Consider the following 19,645-nt stretch of genomic DNA (forward strand, 5'->3'; position numbering starts at 1 on the left):
CCGCCGCCCCGCCCCATGGCTGCCCATTGGCGGCCGCGCAGGGGGCGGGGAGAGGTAGCCCCGCGCGGTGACGCGCCCCGCAGGCAGTCAGGCTCCAGCCGCCCACTCGAGACCCCGTGTCCCAGCTCCAGCCTCGGCATGTTGAGCGCTGTTGCGCTTGCCGCCGCCCGCCTCGGTCCCCGCCAGGGCCGCCGCCTGCTGTCCGCCGCCACCCAGGCCGTGCCGACCCCCAACCAGCAGCCTGAGGTCTTCTACAACCAGGTGAGGCCGCCCCCGGGCTTTGTTCTCTGCTGAGTGGGAAGGGACTGGATCTGTTCGGGCCTCAGTTTATCCCGTTGGGTCTCCACGGGTTTGCTCACAGTTGCTCTTTCCACACAACTTCCTTTCCCTCTCCGCGAGCAGTTTGGCCCCTTAACCGCCTCGGACACCTCGGCTCCCTGATCCAGCTGTTGACCTTGGCCTCTAACTTGTTTTGTCTGGCCGCTGCTGGTTTTCTGGGTTCCATTCTCCACTCCCTTTCCCCAGTCGTCCTCGGCTTTCGGGTCTCTTAGTCGTCCCTGTGCCTGCGCAGAGTCATCCGGACATCACTCATCCAGAGAACATGTCCATTTAAGACCCTCTTTGCAGGAGCCGTTTTGTCTTTTCGTCATATTTTATCCCTTGACGCATGCCCTCGACCAAATGGGAAAACAGGAAAAAGGGGTCCTTTTCAACTAAAAGTTCACCAGTTCCCCAATGGAGAGGCCAAGGCCACGGCCATGGCCACTTGATGGCCTGGCTGCTTCCACTGCTGGGAATTGGAAAAGGGCTGGGACCTTTGCCACCTCAGTGCCATCCCGGGGTGGTGTCTGCACCTTCCAAGGGTTCTTTGATCAAAGCAAGGGTTTTCCAGTATAACCTCGATTCCCAGTGGCTGACTTCTTGGTCAACCAGGACTTTGGCACGTTTTCTCTCTTGACCTTTGAGTTTGGGTAAAGTGCTGGAGAATTCACTGAGAAGGAGACTGGTTATGAAAGAGTTCGTTTTGTTTTTACAAGTGTAGCTGCTGCCCTTCTCTGAGCTTCCCCTTCTTCTTCCGGCCTGGGGAGGGGCCAGAAAATGAGCACAGGGGCTCATACACCGACGGGCACTTGCAGGAGTCAAGTGTACCTTCTGTGCACCTCCTTCGCACCAGTCTAAGCATTTACCTGATTGGCCATTTAATCCTTAAGCAGCCCGGTGAGGTAGGTACTGTGGTTATCTCCATTTTACAGATGAAAAAACTGAATTTTCAAAGAGATGCAGTGAGTTACCCAAAGACTCAAATCAGTGGTCAGGCTGGGGTTCACATCTGGGCTCCCAAGAGTAAGCCAATAACCAGAAACTTCTGTGGTATTTTTGTTGCAACTCTAGGTGGGAATATAGGGGTCACTGCTGACCTAAGATGCTGGGGAGCCTGCCTCTGGCTGGCTGCTTTCAACAGGGGACTTGATTGTCTGGTCTGGAGCTTCACTGCAAATCTACACCCTGGCAGTGGGTAGATGTGTGATTTAAAGGGTGGTGGTGTTTAGTTGCTAAGTTGGGTCCGACTCTTTTGCGACCCCATGGACTGTAGCCCCGCCAGGTTCCTCTGTTCATGGGATTTCCCAGGCAAGAATACTGGAGTGGGTTGCCGTTTCCTTTTCCGGGAGCTCTTCCCCACCCAGGGATTGGACCCTCTTCTCCTGCATTGGCAGGCGGATTCTTTACCACTGAGCCACCAGGGAAGCCCCTTAAAGTGTGTTACAAATCGTCATTAGCAAGGGAATAGAAACAAAGGATAAAATAAGATGCCCTTTGCATAACACAAGCCAAAAAGGCAGCAGCTGCTGCTTCCTCAGTAGACTGCTTGAGGAGGAAGGAGTTCACGCTTCAAAGACTTGCACATCACGAAGAAATATCGATGGAAAGACAGCAGCACCCAAAGCTTTTGTGGCCACAGGTTCTAATAAGGATCCTCCTCCTTTGTGCTCACGTGGAGGTGAGGAAACTGGGTCCAGATGTGCGCGCGCATATCCGTGGTAGATAGCACAGGTCCTGAATCTAGAGTTCTCTCTAGAGTTAGTTTGTAATGCCAAGTGAAGTCTTTCTGCAGCTGCTTTTATCACATTTCTTTGAGATCATAAAAGTAACCGTTGCTCACTGTTTACAAATGCAGAAGTAAAACTTCCAGCATATTCCATTGCACTCCTTCCAAGAACAATGTTAGGTGGTAAATTTGTGGGCACGCGTGCACATGTGCGTATATAAGAGCATTGGGCAAGTGAGCTTGCATAGGTGGTTTTTTTTTCCTATTTAAATGAGATCCTTGCGCTTGCTCTTCTGAAGCTCTGTCTCACTAAACAATGCATCTGGATTATCTTCCTAAATTAGTAGATTCCAATCTTACTTTTTCCAAGGTTGCAAAGCAGTTCACATGAGGATGATATTCTGCTGTACAGGCACATTTTAAAGCTCCTTGGGTTTTCAGTGTTGAGTTCTTATAATCCCTGCTAGCAAGAATGTCATGGTCTAATCCTAATGTTTTAAGTTTCTTACCAGGGACTCTAGGTACAAACTAGATCATATGCTCCAACATTTCCCTGGGGATTATTGACTCCTTGATGTTCAGTGAACTCTTCTGGATCCTGGAGCTTGCCCCAAAGGAGCTGTGACCTAGGCTTTGAAGTTGCTTCTGTAGGCACTGCATTTTCTCATCCAAGGACATGGTGGTGGTGACTGGGGGTTCGGAATGCTGCATTTCAAGTTTGTTGGGTCTCTCCTTGAAGAGAGGGTGGCATAGGCAATGGATCTTTTCCCTCTCACTTCTATTTCTTAACTAGAAGAGGTACAGTGGGGTGCTTTGGTCGACTTTCTTGGGGTCCTCTTGCCTCAACTTGTCCTGGATGGATTCCTGTTACCACTGCTAACAGGTGATATATACAGAATAGGAGTTTTGAATTATCTTGTTTTCCTTGCAGTCTTATGGAATGAACCAGAACCTCTGTTGGGCTAGGCTGTGGTTCGGAGTTGGCTGCAGGCTGAACGAGTCAAGTGAAATATCCCCATGCTGATTGCACTGCTTTTACTGCTTGTTGAGGAGTTGCGAGAGCCTTTGTAGAAACAATAGATTTGGGCAACACAGGGAATCGGAGGATTTCACTGGCCCCACCTTGGTTTTTTCTGCTTCTATTATAAAGAAACAGAAATGCTGTTCAGTATGTCCAGAGCATGCTGGGAACCGGCTAAGTTAGAGGTGACTGGGTTAGGACAACGTTGAGACTAGCCATGTGTGTTGTGGACGTACATGTGAACTGTGACCCAGTAACCATGATGACTGATTACTTGTGATCTGTCAGGTGCTGTGCCTGATAACTTGAACCTACATTTTCACGTTTCATCCTCACAACAATTGTAGGAACCATATTGCATAGATGAGGAAACTGAGCCTCAGGGAGGTCAAGTTCACATTTGTGTGAAACCAGTGTTCAAGATTAGCTCTGTTAGCTCTTAACACACAAGACCCCATGCTATGATGCCTCATGACCAGGCCCTGTGGTCAAGATCAGATCAGATCAGTCGCTCAGTCGTGTCCGACTCTTTGCGACCCCGTGAATCACAGCACACCAGGCCTCCCTGTCCATCACCAACTCCCGGAGTTCACTGAGACTCACGTCCATCGAGTCAGTGATGCCATCCAGCCATCTCATCCTCTGTCGTCCCCTTCTCCTCCTGCCCCCAATCCCTTCCAGCATCAGAGTCTTTTCCAATGAGTCAGCTCTTCGCATGAGGTGGCCAAAGTACTGGAGTTTCAGCTTTAGCATCATTCCTTTCAAAGAAATCCCAGGGCTGATCTCCTGCAGAATGACTGGTTGGATCTCCTTGCAGTCCAAGGGACTCTCAAGAGTCTCCTCCAACACCACAGTTCAAAAGCATCAATTCTCCCTGTGCCAAGTGTGGATGTGCCCTGGGGATGCTGAGGTAACTCAGGCTGGTCCCTGGTCTGGAAGGTCATCTGGGCTCCCTCGGAGGGGTGGTCTGGGCTAGTCCACCCCAAGTCCCCATGCTCTGCCCATCCCCTGCCCCTGTCCTCTGGGTAAGGACAGAAGCAGAGCCCAGAGGGGCCTGGGAAAGAGGGCAGCCCCCCAGGCAACTTAGCAAACACAAGGTGATCAGAGCAGAAGAAAAACATGATTGCAAAGGAAGAGTTAGGTCATCTGATTCCAGGCAGCTGATGGATCTGGGGAGGCGGAGCCAGATCAAGAGCTCCATCACAGAGGTCCAGAAGAGTGAGCAAATGTCAGTGGTCAAACAAGGATATAAATATTTATGAAATAGTTGAACTGAATATTTTAAATTGGAAGGGAGGAGCCAAGTTTGTGTTCACATTTGTATTCCCACACCAAGACTGGAACATAATTTGTGTGTATGTGTATGTACTCAGTCATGTCCAGCTCTTTCGACCCCATGGATTGTAGCCCTCCAGGCTCCTCTAATCCGTGGGATCTCCCAGGCAAGAATGCTGGGGTAGGTTGCTGTTTCTTACTCTAGGGGATCTTCCCAACCTAGGGATCAAACTTGCTTCTCCTGCACTGGTAGGCAAATTCTTTACTGCTGAGCCACCTGGAATATAAATACTGCTCAGTAAATATTGAAGGTTGACATTTATGAAACTGTTTACAATCTTGTGTTCTAGTAGCAAGGCATGGGAACCTAATCTACTCAGAAGGGCCTTTTTGCAAAGAATTGTGGAGTTAATGTGAACAAGATTGTGGGGACATATTGGGAGTGTTGAAATTGGCTAGAGAAGGGATTGCAGTGAGCTAGAGATTGCCAAACTGTAAGCCCACAGGCATGTTGACAAATTGAAATTGTCTGTCTGGCAAACAGTCCACAGTGGAGTCAGCCCTCCCATCTTGAAAGTGGTGAAAGTCCAGGAATGTGAGACCCTGGGGGATGTGGAGGAGACAGAGGAGGGCTTGGGGGCAGTGCCAGGTAACTGCCCTTGGCCTTGCTATGCTATGCTAAGTCACTTCAGTCGTGTCCGACTCTGTGCGACCCCATAGACGGCAGCCCACCAGGCTCCCCCGTCCCTGGGATTCTCCAGGCAAGAACACTGGAGTGGGTTGCCATTTCCTTCTCCAATGCATGAAAGTGAAAAGTGAAAGTGAAGTCGCTCAGTCGTGTCCGACTCTTAGTGACCCCATGGGTTGCAGCCTAACAGGCTCCTCCGTCCATGGGATTTTCCAAGCAAGAGTACTGGAGTGGGGTGCCATTGCCTTCTCCGCCCTTGGCCTTAACCCCAAACTAATCTGGAGATATCTAGATGATTGTGTGGAAAAGTGTGAATGCGTGTGGCATTCCAACGTTCAGATTCTGAACGTTTCTCCTTAGGATCTTGCAATACGAAAGATAATATGTTTTCTCTTTGACATAAAGTACTCAGCTGCCACTGAAAAATCAGATGCCGGCAGAAGCTATCCAGGATAGAAAGCCAAGCATTTGCTTACTCTTAGGGAAAAGAACATATTCCAGGGATGTAGATTTCCTAGGTAACGGATCCCGAATTCTTTCATGCATCCGAGCTTGGAAATGAGGTCTTTCTAGAATGTGTCCTGTGTCTGTAAAGTGGAGCTACTGAAGGGCATTTAACCTTTTCTTGGAGACCGTGGGCAGATGATGACTGTCTGTTGCCATGGGTGGAGGCTGCGCTGGACCATCCCTGTGTCCTCGCTTTGGTTAAGACTCCTCTGGTTAAGACTCCTCTCTGGGGTCCTGCAGTCCTGCTCTCAGCTCTATTGTCCCTGCCCCAGCTTCTCCCCTCCCCGCAAGTTTCTGTTTGCATTTCCTAATCTGCGGGGACCTGGAATACAAGATATCTGAGGAAGCCGAGGATCATGTTATCCTGCAACTCAGCAGTTCTAATTTTTATACAGTAACCTGCCCCAGCTTTGCAAAGACGCACGTCAGGTCAAGCCTCTCACTGCAGCAGCACCGTCAGGAGTACAGGCAGAGCTCATTTGATTGCGCTCTGCTTTACTGCACTTTGAAGATACTGTGGTGTTTTGTTTTTTTTTTACAAATCGGTTTGTAGCAACTCTGCATGGAGCAAATCTGTCAGTGCTTTTTTCCCAACGTGTGTTGGTAATTTTCACCGTATTTCAAATCCTCCAGTAGCAAAAAAAAAATTACAGCTTGCTGAAAGCACGGAAGATGACTGGCACTTTTTAGCAGTAAGGTTTTTTTCAGTTCAAAGTAGGTGCATTTTTTTTTTTTTTTTTAGATATTATGATGCTGCTGCTGCTAAGTCGCTTCAGTCCTGTCCGACTCTGTGCAGCCCCACAGACGGCAGCCCACCAGGCTTCCTGTCCCTGGGATTCTCCAGGCAAGAACACTGGAGTGGGTTGCCATTTCCTTCTCCAGTGCATGAAAGTGAAAAGTGAAAGTGAAGTCGCTGAGTTGTGTCCGACTCTTAGCGACCTCATGGACTGCAGCCTACCAGGCTCCTCCGTCCATGGGATTTTCCAGGCAAGAGTACTGGAGTGGGGTGCCATTGCCTTCTCCAGATATCATGATATTGCACCCTAAAACGATTGGTATAGTGTAAACAAACCTTTCATATGCACTGCTGCTAAGTCACTTCAGTCTTGTCTGACTCTGTGCGACCCCATAGATGGCAGCCCACCAGGTTCCCCCATCCCTGGGATTCTCCAGGCAAGATTCATATGCACTGGGAAACCTAAAGATTCATGTGGTTCCCTTTATTACAGTACTTTATTGCAGTGGTCTGGACTGAAAATAAAATATCTTTCTGAGGTCTGCTTGTAGTGAAAACTTGTCCTAAAGTGCATTTGTAGGACATGATTCAACAAATTGAGGTCTGTTAAGTTTTGAAGATTGCTATGTTGCTTAAAATAGTGAGACAGATATGCCTGTGGAATATGTCCAAGATAAACTCACTCATAAAAAAAGCAGTTTACAAAATAGAAGTCCATAATCGCTACTGAGAGCGGATGCTCCCCGTGTCTGTCCCATGCCCCTCAGAACCCCAGCACCAGTGCAGGTCCTGGCCTCTGCTCTCTCCCTCCTCACCCTGCAGCTCTGGGGCCCTTCTGGTTCCTCCTGTCCCCGGCCCCTCCTGCAGGCACCCTGTGTCATCCTTAGAGGCTAGAAGTGGGTAAGTGAGAGCCTGGTAGGACCGCCTCCCAGGGTGACTGAATTAACATGTTATGTAAGTTAGGCTTTGGGTTTCAAGAGATCAGGAAGTGTTTGGCCTGGAGTCTGCTCTTGTGTTTATTCAAGAGAAGTTGCTATGAGACTCTCCTCACTTGAAGCAGAACTTTGGCAGTGCCTCAGTCTTGGAATGCTTCTCACCCTAGTACCCCCTTGCCCCACCTCCCCAAGGAGGAGACCATTAAAGCCTGGTTCTAGGAGAGGGAAAGTGGGAACTCTATAAACAGAAGGAAGATTCCAGGTTCCTGCAAACTCCAGTTTCTCCTGTTAGTTAGAAGGGAGGATGGACTGTTGAAAACTCAACAATGGAGAGTGACTCAGCAAATTCAGGCCACTGAGAGGCAGGCCGGTGCCAGGGAGCGGACTTGCCAGGATCCTGGACTAAGATCAGGGGACAGTGTGGGCCTCGCCCAGGGAGGAAGTGTGTAGGACCTGGGGAGTTTGACCAGACTGGCCCATTGTCCACTTCATACCTCCTGATGTTTGTGAAATAACAGTGGAGATTTTCTCAGGATAGACTAATTCTGCGTGCTACCGTGCAGGGTATCTGGAGGAACGCAGGGACTGTGGTGGTGAGACATGGTGTGCGTGGGGTCCTGGCCCAGGAGATTTACACCCCTTGTGGAATTTAACCCTCACATTTAAGCCCCCAGATGTATTATTTCCAGAGACTGATAAAGCATCTGAAGATGAAGGGATTGGCCCAGGATCACAGCTTGAGAGAGGTAGAGCCAGAATTCCAACCCATGTCTGTGTGGCTTAGAGGCTGTGCTTTTTTACAGCACCCATAATAAAAACTCAAAATCAAGCTTGCAGTAGGGTAGTAAGTAAACCATAAAGGTGGAGATTAAGAAAAAAAGAGTTCTGACCTCCTTGAAGGCAGACATGGGCTCTGGACTGGAGTTGAGAAGAACTGGGCAAACAGCACAGGTCTCCGAGTTCCAAAGACCTGGGTTCAAATCCGGGTTCTGCCTTCATTGCTGTGTGACCTTGAGCAGGTGGCTTGTCCTCTCTGTGCCTCAGTGTCCCCCACCCCCACCCCCGACTGTAGAGAGGATGAAACTCACCTAGGTTTGCTATGAAGTTTAAATGGGAATGATCCAGTTTTGGAAAGCTTCCAATACAGGGGCTGCCGAATAATGAGTAGCTAAGTAACAGTCATTAGCCATTTCCATGACATGTAGGTGTGGGGGGGAACATCTTCATGGGACCAGGCACTGACATCCCGGTCAAAGGGAGGTAACAGTTCAAGGCTAGCCCGTCTCACTCCGCTGCTGTGGCCTGCCTCTCTCTGTAGCTACTCATCTCTGGCTTCAAGTGTGTCCGTGAAGGCGTGGGTGTGAGCCTGGAACCCTGAGCCTGCACTCAGGGTGGCGATGGGAACAGATGCTCAGAGTGGTCACAGACTGTGTGCCAGGCCCTCTTCCTTCCTCCACGGATGTTATCTCTGCTCCTGCCCCTGGGCCTCCCTCTCCTCCAGGTTCACCAGGGGGTGAAGCTGATTTCTCAGAGGGGAGCACGCAGGCAGGGTGTGGCCCAGTCCAGCTTGAACTTGGGTCCACCTGGCTGAACTCTTTCTGCCAGACCTGTACCCTCCACTGGAAGCGACCTGTTGCTCACTTCCCAGCCCTCTTGTAGGAAGAAACAGAGGTGTCTTTTTTCCCTTCAGATTGATGATCAGCCAAATGAAGTGATACCCACACACATTTCCAGAGAACCTGGCTGAGTGACTAGACAACTGCCTGGGTCCTCAGCCAGGGCCAGGCCACGGTAGGATGCTGGGGCCCAGGAGAGCCCTGGGACAGGAAGGTAGACAGGCCTTGGACCGATGGCCTTGACTTCATCCCACCTGTGACCTCTGCCCCAGCCTTGGTTAAAGGGACTTAAACACCTCAGCCTGCTTCCTGAGACCAGTTTCCCCAGCCTCAGGGGACAGCTTGCTTCACAGGACCCACCCTCCTCTCTGTCCCCATCTCCTAGCACTCTCCTCCTTGTTCACCAGTAACTCCGGCCACCTCTTGTTTTTTCTCTAGCACACCAGACGGACTTCTGCCCCGGGGCCTTTGCACTTGCTGTCCCTGTGGCCTGCACTGCTCCTCCTCCCCCGACTCTTCTTGCGGCTGGCTCCTTTCATCAGTCAGGGCTCAAGTCAAATGTCTGCTCTTCAGGGAAGCCCTCCTTGACCATCCCAGCTAGAGTTCTCTATCTTCCCCCACTTCAGTACTCTGCATCTCGTTTTTCTCTTTTGCACTTAAGACTGCAGTCTGAGACTGCCTTGGGTATTTGATTGTGTCTTTACTTTCTGTGCCTACCAGAATGCCAGCTCCATGAAAGAAAGGTCCTTACTGAGTTTGGTTCCCACTCTGTGTCCTCAACCCTAGAACAGTGCCCTGCCCACTGCAGATGTTCACTAAATATTTACTGAATGGATGAAAAGAAGAATCGAACTCAGTTCTCATAATGACCCTGACAGTAGTGTGGTAGAGGAACAGTGGTTTCTATGACATAACATGACCGATGGAATTTGGTGGCAGAAATAAGGCTGTATGACTTCTGAAGCTAGATCTTAGGTAGCCTTTCAGGGACTTCCCTGGTTGGCCCAGTGGTTAAGAATCTGCCTTCCGATGCAGGAGATGTGGGTTCGATCCCTGGTTGGGGGAAACTAAGATCCCACATGCCATGGGACAACTAAGCCTGTGTGCCGTTAACTAGAGAACCTGCGCTCCAACCAGAGAAGCCCTTGTGCCACAGCAAAGAGGCCTCACACCACAGTGAAGACCCTGCACAGCCCAAAAAATAAAAATCAATAAAACAAAGAAGTCTTTAAAAAAAAAAAAAAAAAGGAAGAAGAAGCCTTCCAGCTTCTGGCTGGTGTTGTTGAACACTCTGGGAAGCCAGCTGTCACGTGAGAGGTCTGACTAGCCTGAGTCTGCTATGGAGTCAGGAAGCCCAAGCACCCATGTAGCCACAGACATACGAGTGAAGCAGGCATCTTGCATCTTCAGCCCCAGGCGCCCTCGCTCTGCAACCACCTGACCAAGCCCTGCCCGGCTGAGCCCAATCAATGGACCCAACCGTGAGAGATGGTAATAAATCATTTTAAGCTACCAAATTTTGAGGTGATGTCACACAGTGGTAGATACAGATAACTGATAAGGAAGGTATGTAGTCTTCATTTTTCGGGCCAAAGAAACCAGGGCATTGAAAGGACTGATGCTTTACCTCAGTACTTTTAGCAGAGTGGGTGCTCCAGCTTGGACTGTCTGCAAGGCCTGTGCTTTTAACTTCTAGGCCACATACCTCTGAAGCTATTCCTATTTGTTCTCTCTGGTTTTTTTTTTTTTTTTTTAAACATGGCTGTTGATCAGTATCAGGTTGAGAGCTGCTCCTCAGGACTTTCTTCCTTCTCATTGCAGATCTTTATAAACAATGAGTGGCATGATGCTGTCAGCAAGAAAACCTTCCCCACGGTCAATCCATCCACTGGGGATGTCATATGTCACGTGGCTGAAGGGGACAAGGTGAGAACTGGTGACTTAACCTCAGGGCAGGGCTGAGCAAGCTGGGGATGGGGAAGGGTGGTTTCACTCTTTAACACAGGTTTTCGTATGGCTGAAACTTTATCGTGTATTACTTTCATAACTAAAATGCCCATGAAGACTTTTGAGTAAGTGAAGCCACAGAAACTCTTCCTTGTAGATAAAAGTGCTAGGTTGTACCCCGGTTCAAGAATTCATACAGCTGTAGAACTGCCGACTTGGAATTTAATTTGAGAATGTCTAATCCAGTCTCTCCATCCCAGACCTGGAAGCTGAAGGTCAGAGAAGGGAAGTGCACAGTTGGTTGGAAATCTTGATGAACACAATTTGGGTCTTCTGAGATCTAGTTATGGTGTCTGTAGTATTTTTTTGATTTACATATACCCATGGTAATTAAAAAACTGTAATATTAAAGTTAAAAAACTAGACATTCAGTAAAAAAACACTTCATTTTTTGAAACAGAAAAAGCTTTAACAAATGATTCAAGAATGCTTCCTGTTCTCTGCTTTAAGACAGTCTTCTATATGCACATTTAAAGCCTTGCTTCCTTTGCTAAAAGAAAGTGTGAATACTTTTCTGACTTATAGTCTAATAGTAAATGTATTTAATATTAATGACAACCATGCTCCCCACCTCCTGATACACATCTGCCTCTGTGAAAAATGCTGCATTGATTTTATTGCTTCCCCAAGGAGAGAGAAGCTGGTTAAACCTGCATGTGTTGTAGACTGCAGTCATCTCAGAAGGAATGGTTAATTTTACTGGACTTGTTTGGAAAGGAAGCAGGGGCAGAAATGGCCAGTTTCTAAGTGCTGATCCCTGTGTTGCTGCTCCCTACATAACTCTTCGGGGGATTCGGAAATGGGAAACCATCAGCATCCTCATTCCCTCTCTGACTCCTGAGAAGGAGAGGAGCCCAGCTGCTCATCTTAAACCTGGTCGACAGGGCTCTTCGAGGCTGGGAGGAACTGTTTGAGGCAGTGTCCCCACCGGTATCAACTGGAGCCCCTGTGGGTGCGTTTGGCAGTGGGTCAGGAGGTATTTGGAGGAGGTTACTGCGAAGAAGGCCTGAGGTGCCTGGGTGGGTGTTTTCCAGGCAGACGTGGACAGAGCAGTGAAGGCTGCCCGGGCCGCATTCCAGCTGGGCTCGCCCTGGCGCCGCATGGACGCGTCCGAGAGGGGCCGGCTGCTGAACCGCCTGGCTGATCTGATTGAGCGAGACCGGACCTACTTGGCAGTGAGTTCTCAACCTCCTCCCTTCTCAGCCTACACGGAGAATGGACATCCCACGGATAGTCAGGAAAGGGTTGCATTGCTGACAAGTAACTGACCAGAATGGTGTAGGCGGGAGACCTTTGGGGTTTGCCCCTGTATCGACCTGGGGAGCCTCTTGAGTGTTTCCTTTGATGTGATGGGTCTGGCTAAGAAAGGAGACGGGTGGGGAGGCAGCTATGATGGGGAGGCCTTCCTGGAGACAGCCCAGAAGATGGACAGCTTGCTATGTGCTGGGCCTCCTCCCTGGCTGCAAGAGGCAGAAGAAACCAGGAGGCAATACCCTCACCTCTCCCAAACCATACTGCACATAGCAGCCACAGTGAACCTTCTAGAAGACAAATTATACCATGGTGCTCTGCTCTTAAGCCTTCCATGGCATCCCGTAGTCTTAGGATAAAGCCCTGTTCCCTCAACATGATCTACTAGACCTTGCCTGGTCCTAACACTTGTGACTAATGATTTGTGTCCTTATTTGCTGGCTTTTTGTTCTATAAGCTCCCAGTGATCATCTCTGTATTCCTAACATCAATCTGCCGTAGAGCAGAAGCTCGAAACAAATGTTTATGAGATGACTGAATGAGAAGTTGATGCCTCCTTCCTCCCAGCCCTGCCTCATGCTCCCTGCCATTGAAGAGGCCCAGAAGTGCCTTGAAATTCAGCACAAAGGGGCCACCAGCCCTCCTACCATGCTGAGCCTCCGTGCTGCTCATCACCTGATTTGCTCTGATTCATTCCTGTGCCCACCCGTCTGTGCGGATCTTGTTTTTTTTTTTTTTTCACTCAGGCCTTGGAGACCCTGGACAACGGCAAGCCCTATATCATCTCCTACCTGGTGGATCTGGACATGGTCCTCAAGTGCCTGCGGTATGGGCTCAGGCTTCCTGCTGTTTGTTGTGGCCGTGCCAGTGAGGGGGTGGGTGGGGTGGGGGCGGGTGAGTGGGTGGGGAGTGTTGCTGGAGGGCTGTGAAAGGCTCACAGGAGCTGGGGGAACGTCGTGAGACTCCATCTCAGCGGGGACCGTACCTCCGTACCAAGACTGTAATTGAGTCGCACATGTCTTCTCTTTCAGTTTTGGTAATTGACGGGTTAGCTGAAATTTGTCCCTCTCTTTGAGGTTATCTGCTTTGTTGGCTATAGTGGCACATCACATTCTCGCTTAATCATTTCGATCTTGTTTTTTATAATCATAATGCCCCTACTTCCAGTTCTGACTTTAGTTATTTGTGCTTCTTTTTTTCTTTTTAAACATTATTTATTCAGTTGGCTGTGCTACGTCTTAGTTGTGGCATTCAGGATCTTTAGTTGTGGCATGTGGGATCTAGTTCCCCGACCCGGGAACAAACCTGGGCCTCCTGCATTTGGAGTGCGGAGTCTTAGCCACTGGACCACCAGAGAAGTCCCTCTCTTGTTTCCTTAGTCTAGCTAAAGGTCTGTCAATTTAGTGACCGCTTCAAAGAACCAGCTTTTGAATTTGTTGATTCTGTTGTTCTTCTGTTTTTCATTTCATCTGTCTCTGTTCTCCATTATTTGCTTCCTCTTGCTAGCTTTGGGTTTAACCATAAACATTTTAATAACCGAGAAATACAAGATGAGGAATAAGAGGTTTCGGGCTAACTTGGGCAGCTAGAGAGTGAGGGGTCTAAACCAGCAAGGCCACTGACTGTCACTGCTGCCTCCTTGCTGCGTGCTTCTCTTGATCGACTACCCCACCCTCTTTAGGGCCTGGGCCTGTCTGCATGCTGGAACCTGGCTGCCCACACCTGGGCTTTCTTCTCTGTGCTTGATTCCAGCCAGACTGACCTCAGCCCCTTAGTCCTCATGCCAGATTCCTGGAGGAGTGGCCCTGATTGAGTCTGACCAGCTGTGGTTCGGGTGGACAGGTCATTATATACAAATAATGGCTGCTGCCCCGTGCCCACGTGGATGGGGTGGAGGGGAAGAAGCAGTGTCGAAGACATACTGGCTGGAGAACAAAATAGTGCTTCTTTCTCGTGACAGGGCTTCTCAGCCAGGGCCGCTGTGTCTCCCAGGGGACAGTGGGTAATGTCTGGAGGCATTTTTGGTTGTCACAATTGGGAGGGAGGGCTGCTACTTGGCATCTCGTGCACAGAGGCCAGGGATGCTTTAAAAATCCTAGCGGGTACAGGACAGCTCCCACAGTGAAGAATTTTCCAGCTCCAAATGACAGGCGTGCCAAGATCGAGAGTGCTCTGCAAGAATAGCCAAGAGGGAGTGGCTGGGTGAACCCCAGGCAGAGCGCCAGGCCCTCCTGAGTCTGAGCAGTATACTTCTTTGCTGATTCAACATCTGTCCTGAGGCATGCAGACACACACCATATAGGCCTAAGAGGAAGGGAGCAGCAGTGCCTTAATTTGTACAGCCTGGCAAAATAACTCCCTGGCTTTTTTTTCCCCAGGGTCACCCACCCATGTTCACACCCAGGTCAACTCTGGTCTTGGGCCAACTTCAGCAGACACGTTCATTTCTGAAAGCTCTCTCATACCACGTGCTGCATCTCTCCCCATCTTTCATTTTCCTGCTTCCCTGAAAATCATTACATACTGTACACTCATGGCTCTTCTTGCCCTCGACTAGCCTGCAGTGCTTTTTCACCATTGGTGTCCCTGTGTGTCTGGATGGTAACTCAGTCCTTGATCTGTCTCTGGTCACTGCTCCCTCAGTGGTAGTACGGTGTTGTGCACACAAGTGCCAGCTGTTAGATGGGTTTGCACTTTCCCACTAGAGTGGAGCCATGGTTCTCAGATAGTAACCTACGGTGCTGCACTGGTAAGACAGTCACAGTTTAATATATCTGCTTATTAAAAATACTGACTCCTGGGCATCGGCCCCAGAGAGTCAGCTGAATAAGTCCGAAGAGGGTACCTAGAATTTGGTGCTTTTTTACAAGCACCCCAGGTGAGTCTGAGGCTTCGAGGTTAGTTATCTAAAATGAATTACTGAGACCCTAGTGGTTAGCTAACTCTTTGGAAATAAAGCCAAGAGCAAGGGCAGTTATCAGAAAGACCCAGCTGGACCAGTCTGAGTCTTTGCTTTCTGCCAGGGTTTACAGGGTCCCCGACAGTCACTGATTAAGTTGTTATTTTTCTTTTTTTTGTAAGTTACTATGCCGGCTGGGCTGACAAGTACCACGGGAAAACCATTCCCATTGACGGGGACTACTTCAGCTACACCCGCCATGAACCTGTGGGAGTGTGTGGGCAGATCATCCCAGTGAGTCAGACTCAAAACAAACACGTGAAGGTTTATCAGGAGTGCTCTGGGAGGCAGCAGTCTCGGGCAGGTTCATTGCCAAGGTGGGAAGGTCTGTGGGGTGATGTTGGATGGTGGCCTGGGCAGTGGTTGAGAACATGGGTTTTAACAAAACCAACCAGCCCTGCCGTGTGTGAACTCTGTGACCTTGGGCAAGTCACTGATACCCCTAGGAACTGGTTTCCTTATCTGAAAAGTGGAAGTGAGAGTAGCTGTCTGTGGGTGGGAGGGAGGTGTGAAGCAGCGTGGTGCCGCCACATTGGTAAAAGCATCAGTGAGCATGAGTCACTGATACTGTCCCCGCCACCTGCCCGCTTCTCTGTCTTCATCAATAATGGAGTTGTGAGGGAAACAGGAGAGGTTCAGAGAACCTCTGCTCTCTGGCTGCCGCTTTCTGCGGCTGCTGTAGCTCTTGGCTGAGGTTTTGGCAGTGGCTGTTGTTGATTGCAGTGGAACTTCCCACTCCTGATGCAAGCCTGGAAACTGGGCCCAGCCTTGGCGACGGGAAACGTGGTTGTGATGAAGGTGGCTGAGCAGACTCCACTCACTGCCCTCTATGTGGCCAACCTGATTAAGGAGGTGCGTGGCTGTGTCTGTCTTGACCTCTAAATGCCTTTTTAAAGGCTTGTCCTATAGGAGTTCTGATGAGGGGGCCCCCCGGTGGGGCCAGGGCCTGACCCCCTTCACCTCTGCTCATCACACTTCAGCCTAGGTGACCCTCCATCCCCTCTTTTCTATGTTGGGTTTCATTGCCAGACCCCTTTTCATTGGAAAAGATTCCAGTGCTGGGAAGGATTGAAGGCAAAAAGGAGAAGAGGGCAGCAGAGGATGAAATGATTCCATAGCATCACCGACTCAATGGACATGAATTTGAGCAACCTCTAGGAGATGGTGAAGGACAGGGAATCCATGGGCTCGCAGAGTCGGATATGACTGAGTGACTGAACAACAACCCCTATGAAGATTATCATTCTGAGTGCCACAGGGGTAGGGGCAACAGCCACAGGGAATCCCACAAAACAGGTTCCTCACTGTACCATCTAGAGCTCCTGAGCAGCACCCAGTAAGACTGCTTACCTGGGTGCTGGGCCGACTCCCTCAGCCTCTCTGGGAAGGGATGCGTATTCCTCTGTCTGGACTCTGTGGAGCAGGAGAATGACTCCAGTGTCCCTGGTGTTTTTTTCACAGGCTGGCTTTCCTCCGGGTGTGGTCAATATTATTCCTGGATTTGGCCCCACGGCCGGAGCTGCCATCGCCTCCCATGAGGACGTGGACAAAGTGGCTTTCACTGGCTCCACTGAGGTAAGGCATCCCAGCACCTCAGGCTTGCGGTGCATTTGGCTCAAGCGCCCTTGTCCTCAGAGGACAGTGAGTTCAAGATCAGCCTCTGGGGGAATTTCCTGGTGGGCCATTGGTTAGGACCTGTCACTTTCACGGCTGTGGCCCAGGGTTCAGTTCCTGGTTGGGGAACTAAGATCCGGAAAGTGGTGCGATCAAAACAAAAAATAATAATAAGATTAGCCTCTGGGCACTGCATGGGGGTCTGCCCCAGGACTGTCTTGGAGTAGCTTGTGCGAGGGGCCCAGGTGTGCCATTGGAGTCCATCAGGGTGGAGCCCTCTGTAGACTGGTTGACACTCCAGCTGCTGTGGGGCCAGGGGGTGGGGTGACATCCCATGTGGGATAAAGAAGCCAAGCCTGTCTAGACTCCTAAAGCCCAGAGGTGCCGGCCTGCCCAAGGTCAAAGCACCTGGGCTGTGTCAGACTCTTTGGTGCTGTCCTGGTGATTAAAGAGAGTGGGCTTCCGGGAGACATCAGTTCAAATCCCAGCCTTGTCATTATGACCTGGGGTGATTCACTGCATGTCTTTGGGGGCTCCAATCATTTGTGTTTAGACTGAGGATGGTAGTATCTATGCAGTAGAGATGTAGGTATGGTGTAGTGGTGGAGATGACTGGAGTCAAACTAAGTGTTTCAGCAGCACTTACTTAGCTATGTGACCTTAGGCAAGTCAGCCTCCTGAAGCCTCCATTTCCCCATCTGTAAAATGGGGATAATAACTCTGCCCACTTCCCAGGGTTGGCGTGAGTGAGATAAAGCTTATTCAACAAAGGTCTAGCCCAGAGTAAGTACTCGGTGAGTGAATGAATGAGTGAGTGCTGCTCTGGGCCAGGTCCTGGAGAGACAAAGAAGTATAAGATGTCTGGGGATTCCTTAAACATAATTACCTTGGAAGCAGGGGCAAAATTCATTCTAAAGAGCTAACTTGAATTTTTGGGAGGCTTTATCCCATGACTTTAGAGAAGGCACACTGAATAGCATAATAAAGGGGATCTTCAAAATGATTCCCCTGAGACGAAGATGCCGTCAAACGTTCAGCCTGTACGTAGAGATGGCAGTTGCGGGAGGGCAGAATGGTGGCCGAGGTGACACGGTCCACTCTTTCTGGGGTTAGTCACCACCTAAATCAATGCCTCAAGGGGATATTGGGAATCTGGCAGAGAGGATGGTTTCCCGACCGAGATAATGTGTATTCACCCAACATGTAAGCACAGGGGTGTCTTTGTGCCAGGCTTTTGGAATATGGAGGTGAAAAGCACCCCATCCTTGCTGTGTGCGGGGGATACCATTTAGAACACTGAGGAGGAGGGATGGCAAGTCTGAACTGGTGCTGGACGCAGTCTGCCCAGTGTGAATTCTGATTCCAGGTTTACTGTGGGCAAGTGACTTGACCACTCTGAGCTGCCACTCCCACACTTCTGAATAAAGGAGGAGAGTCGGCCCTCCCTCTGAGGTTGTTTAGAGGGTTGACCTCAATGCTCACAAAGCACTTAGCACAGTGTCTGGTATGTAGATGGTGCTCAGGAAGTAGAAGCCACACGGCAGTGACTCTGACTTGTCGTTACATCGCCGTCATCCTAGGAGCTCAGAGGGTGGGGCTGCTATGTGAGTGAGTGGCCAGATGTGGTGAAATTCTCCAGGTCTCCTCTAATCCAGGTGCTCCCTCAAGCTGTGGGGACTTCTGTTCTGTGCCCGTGAGAACGTTTGGCTCTTTTCTTCTCCACTAAGAGTTTGTCCCTGTTTATGCCTCCCTGTAGGTTGGCCACCTAATCCAGGTTGCTGCGGGGAAGAGTAACCTCAAGAGAGTGACCCTGGAGCTAGGAGGAAAGAGTCCCAATATCATCATGTCAGATGCTGATAGTAAGGTTTTCTTTTGGTTGGTGGGAGGCAGAGGTCTGATATCAACTCGCCACTAGCTGTGTCTCCTGTGGTCCCACTCGGCTCTGTAATCCTTATCATCCATTGGATTGGTTTCTGCCCCCAGGGCCTCAGGATGAAAGACTCCTCAGCGTGGCCCTCTGGCCTGTGTGGCCGTGGCCTGTCCCCCGCCTTTCTCCTCTCTGCTGTCTGTAATCCAGCCGGGCTGAGCTACTGACTTGCCCAGCTGTGCAGCCTGCTGTCAGATCAGGCTGCTTTCCCTCCATCATGTCCTCTCTCCCGGTCCTGTTGAGATGCTCCTAGATGTGTCTGCTTTGAGGGAGTCTTCCCCAATGGTCGCAGGCCAGCTGGCTTGTCCTCCAGCCGCCCTTGGCTTCAGGACCGTAGCGGGTTAGGACCGCTGCTCTTCGTGTCTGCCAGCCACTTGGTCTCCGTGCTTGGAGAAGGGAGAGGTCAGGCCTGTCTTGTTCCCACACAGGGTCTGGCACCCAGCGGGCGTGAGTGCTGTTGGCAGTGTTAATAGGCAGCAGCCGCCACAGGGGCCAAGCCTTTCCTTCCCTGATCGTGGTTGCCTTCTGCCTCCCCAGTGGACTGGGCCGTGGAGCAGGCCCACTTCGCCCTGTTCTTCAATCAGGGCCAGTGCTGCTGTGCAGGCTCGCGGACCTTTGTGCAGGAGGACATTTACGCCGAGTTTGTGGAACGGAGTGTTGCCCGGGCCAAGTCTCGTGTGGTTGGGAACCCCTTTGACAGTCGGACTGAGCAGGGGCCGCAGGTAAGCTCGGTGGTGGCACTCAGGTCTCAAGTGTCCGGAGCCGCTGTGGAGAAGCAGAAAGGGCCTTGGACTCCTGAGTCAGGCAGGCCCGGCTCCAAGGCTCAGCTCTGCCAGGCACCAGCTGTGTGCCCATGGGAAGCCACCTGCTGTCTTGGAGCCACTAGTCTCTCACCCATAATGCCTACCCTTCCTAACTCCCAGAGTGGCTGTGAAGTGGAAACTAACAGTAGAACTTTACACTTAAACTTACCCTTTGTAAGTTACACACACATAATAAATAGGAGGAGTGTCTATGGGAAAGGGAACACGTGTTTCCTGGACCTTGGCCATCCATAAAAAT

At 50.3% G+C, this 19,645-nt stretch overlaps 1 protein-coding gene and 1 long non-coding RNA gene across 2 annotated transcripts in view; one reads left to right on the forward strand and one right to left on the reverse strand.

Annotated features, from left to right (window-relative positions):
• Nucleotides 1-19,645, forward strand: part of ALDH2 (aldehyde dehydrogenase 2 family member) — a 25,758-nt gene continuing 6,113 nt past the window's right edge. Inside the window, exons 1-9 of the mRNA XM_006052974.4 lie at nucleotides 1-261; nucleotides 10,647-10,751; nucleotides 11,867-12,007; nucleotides 12,830-12,909; nucleotides 15,165-15,276; nucleotides 15,766-15,894; nucleotides 16,504-16,617; nucleotides 18,413-18,515; nucleotides 19,121-19,305. Of these exons, the coding sequence (XP_006053036.4) occupies nucleotides 16-261; nucleotides 10,647-10,751; nucleotides 11,867-12,007; nucleotides 12,830-12,909; nucleotides 15,165-15,276; nucleotides 15,766-15,894; nucleotides 16,504-16,617; nucleotides 18,413-18,515; nucleotides 19,121-19,305 (1,215 nt within the window). The 5' untranslated portion in view covers nucleotides 1-15. The remainder of the gene's footprint in view (nucleotides 262-10,646; nucleotides 10,752-11,866; nucleotides 12,008-12,829; nucleotides 12,910-15,164; nucleotides 15,277-15,765; nucleotides 15,895-16,503; nucleotides 16,618-18,412; nucleotides 18,516-19,120; nucleotides 19,306-19,645) is intronic.
• Nucleotides 13,529-19,645, reverse strand: part of LOC102400622 — a 19,755-nt gene continuing 13,638 nt past the window's right edge. The window contains exon 3 of the long non-coding RNA XR_003104214.3: nucleotides 13,529-19,348. This is a non-coding gene — a long non-coding RNA (uncharacterized LOC102400622). The remainder of the gene's footprint in view (nucleotides 19,349-19,645) is intronic.

The sequence above is a fragment of the Bubalus bubalis genome, chromosome 17 (genome assembly GCF_019923935.1).
Source record: "Bubalus bubalis isolate 160015118507 breed Murrah chromosome 17, NDDB_SH_1, whole genome shotgun sequence".
NCBI classification, from domain to species: domain Eukaryota; kingdom Metazoa; phylum Chordata; class Mammalia; order Artiodactyla; family Bovidae; genus Bubalus; species Bubalus bubalis.